At 40.7% G+C, this 3,188-nt stretch overlaps 1 protein-coding gene across 1 annotated transcript in view; it reads left to right on the forward strand.

Annotated features, from left to right (window-relative positions):
- Window positions 1-3,188, forward strand: part of ANKRD44 (ankyrin repeat domain 44) — a 73,740-nt gene that overhangs the window by 37,187 nt on the left and 33,365 nt on the right. Inside the window, 2 exon segments of the mRNA XM_031056000.1 lie at window positions 808-876; window positions 1,573-1,713. Of these exon segments, the coding sequence (XP_030911860.1) occupies window positions 808-876; window positions 1,573-1,713 (210 nt within the window).

Consider the following 3,188-nt stretch of genomic DNA (forward strand, 5'->3'; position numbering starts at 1 on the left):
ACAAGTGATGCCCCTGTGAAAGACAAGTGGTCTTGGAAAGTGCTGCACTACTTTGTCATTTTCTGGCTTGGAGTCCTACATTTATTTGCTTGAATTACAAAAGATGTCAGAATGCAGCTGGTTTGTTTTCTATCAAAAATTACCTGGCTTTAAACAAGATGAAGGAACAGCCAGTCTGTGGTAAATTCTCCTCCACTTTTATAAATGCAGTGTTGGTGTGACAAACACTATAATAGCCACACCCCTTTGCTAACAAAGCACCTGGAGATGGACTTAAATCCATCAATAGTCAACAAATCCTATCAGAATAAACCTACAAGTGATTCTTGTGATTATATTTCATTAAATAAACAGGATTTGAGCAAAGGGCTTACTGTTGAATGCTTTGCTGAGTGGGGGTGGATTTCGTTAAATGTCACCTCTTCATTATTAGACTGGCATTTCATAAGCTAGCAACAACTTTATTTTAGAACTCCTTTATAAAATACCAGGTCAGAATGGGTGCACTACAGTACAGCTGCCATTGAAAATTTCCAAGCATACTGATCACATTTATACTGTGCTCTCTTTGGAAAATTAATTCTTTTCTTCTGCAGAAGAGAAATTTGTGGTTTTCTAGTGAAAAAAAAAAAGAAAATAATTTATTTTTAGAGCTTCACTTTCTGTTTGATTGAATTTCATGTTGTTTTTGCACAGCAAGTAATAGAAAAACAACTAGAGTAACTTTTTCCTTTTGGGGGACAGGGGGCAATGCAGGTGTAAGCCTCTGTTTTATTCATGTTTTGTTTTCTTTACTTCTCTTTCCAGTAATGTAGAATGTATAAAACTCTTGCAAAGCAGTGGAGCAGATTTTAATAAGAAGGACAAATGTGGAAGGTAGGTGAATTACAAAGCTCTTTTAAAAAAGAAAATCTATCAGGCAAGGAAGAAAGGCCACCTCAGACTGAAAATCATATGTTCTATGACAAATGGCAGCAAAATCAGGTAGTTTGGCCTTCTCTGCAGAACCCTTGCTGCTGCAGTTTCACACCAGCCACACAGGTGCAGGCTTTATTAAACCCATTAAAGCTGTCCCACCCTCTTGAGTTTTTCTTTTTAAAAATATCACAGCTTTTCTTTTTTCCTTACTGCCTAAATTCTTGTGCTGGTGTGCCCAAGACAGTACCTGAGTTATGATGGCTGGACAGCTGCCATTGGATGTGCTTCCTAGAGGATTCCCCCCACAGAAAGCGTTGCTATGGGTGTTGCTATGCCAGCTGAGCAAGATGCTGTGATGGACACGGTGCTGTGCTCTGCCTCCCAGCTGGGAGAGGTAGCGTGTCTGCAGAGCCACAGCAGAGGCTCTCACAGGCTTTGGGCTGTTTGCAAGACACAGATTGATGCTCTGTATCCTATTAGGCTTTGTAGCAGCACCAGAACTTCCTATTAATGCAATATTTTGTTAAATTTCCATAAATTAAACTGCTGATATTGATTGCTGGAAATCTGTAGGAACGCATCAATGAAGATTTATCTTTATCTTCCTCAGTACATGTTGGAATATGAGGTAACAAATTGCCCCTTATGTTCCAGGACACCTTTGCACTATGCAGCTGCAAATTGTCATTTCCACTGCATTGAGACCCTGGTGACAACAGGAGCCAATATTAATGAAACAGATGACTGGGGACGCACCCCTTTGCACTACGCTGCTGCTTCGGACATGGACAGAAAGTAAGAGAGCTCTGGGGAATTCCTGCTTTGAGTGTTTCACTAAACCAGTTTCATTTTAGTCTCTTCATGGTGCTGTGCTGTTTGAGCCAAAAAATGATCCCCCTAGCACAGGAATTTCTCTCAGATGTGTGCATAGCTCCACAGTGAGTTGCTGTGCCTGGAAGCCAAGCCCCCAGATGATTTCACATTTCAGCTCCATGGTTTACCTCTGAAGGAGCACACAGTTCTGCAGCCAGCCTGCCTTACAGAACTATTTTCACAGTGTTATGTCCTCTGCTTTCCTCTCTGTTGTTTCCTCACAAGATTAAGCTCAGAGAATTTTCTGCATTTGCTTTGAAAGTCCATCAAAAGGGATAGAGCAAGAGACAGCAGGAGGAGAGGTTTTCAATGACAGACATTTGGCATTTTGACAGATTCGTGGGAAAGGTGGGATGGATCTAAACATCAGTCTCACTCTACTGTCAGAGCAGATAAAAATGCTCACCCTGTCCAAACAGGTTGCCTTTTTAGAGAGATGTCTGCGGAACAGCCTTTGTCAGAATGCAGTGGTGTTCTTGTGAGAAGGGGAAAACAGCTGCAAGACTTAGAAATGCTGTGGTTACTGACTGCAATTTTAATTTCCAGATTGTTGAACATTCTGCCAATCTCTTCTTATAACACACTGTATAAACCAGACTCAATTATCCTGTTAGTTCTCTCTTAAAACTGTTAGCAACCTGTATTTATTTTAGGTCATCCTATGTTTTTCTGTCTCACAGTGTCTCTGGACATTAAAGATTTAGTGTTTGCTTTCTTGTATAGTGAGATCTGGTGAAAGTACAGCTGCATCTCTCCCAGCAGAACACCACCTCAGTGCCACGGCAGGGGAAGTTTGGTTTCACTTTAGGGCAGAGTTCTGAATGCCACATCAGAACCTGTGATGAGCCTTGAGAGCTTCTTCATAATTTTCTGTGATAATACTGATATAAAAAATGTCTTCCCCATCACCCTCAAACCTGAACAGTGCTGGGGAGAAGGAGGCAGAGTCATCAGAGGTCTGTGCTTGGCATGAAAACCAGCGTAAGCTTGTAGGGAGGCTTTCACCACTGCCTGTTTCTAATTCTGTCTTACCAGGGTGAGGTGTTACTTGGAGGGGTTGAGAATGATGATTCAGTGTGTGTTTTTCAGCTTTTGGTTCTTGGTAGGTGAGGTTCCTGCATTTAAACAAGCTCTTGGTTAACTTCAGGATGTTTCTACTTTTATCCCTCATTAAAAAAAAAAAAAAAAGCTTATTTTAGTCACATTCTGAACTTTGGAAGAAGTATGTGGCTTTTATTTGTCCTCACAATCCAAACCTAAATTGATTCTGATGTGGTGATGCTGTCTTCTCGTTAAATTTTTCAGTTTGAGATGTTCTGGAAGAAGCCTTATTACATAGATCAAATGCTATTTGCAGACCATGATTTTATAGGTCAGCAAATCTTTTTTTTTTCCTG

This window comes from Geospiza fortis, unplaced genomic scaffold, assembly GCF_000277835.1.
Source record: "Geospiza fortis unplaced genomic scaffold, GeoFor_1.0 scaffold112, whole genome shotgun sequence".
Lineage (NCBI taxonomy): Eukaryota > Metazoa > Chordata > Aves > Passeriformes > Thraupidae > Geospiza > Geospiza fortis.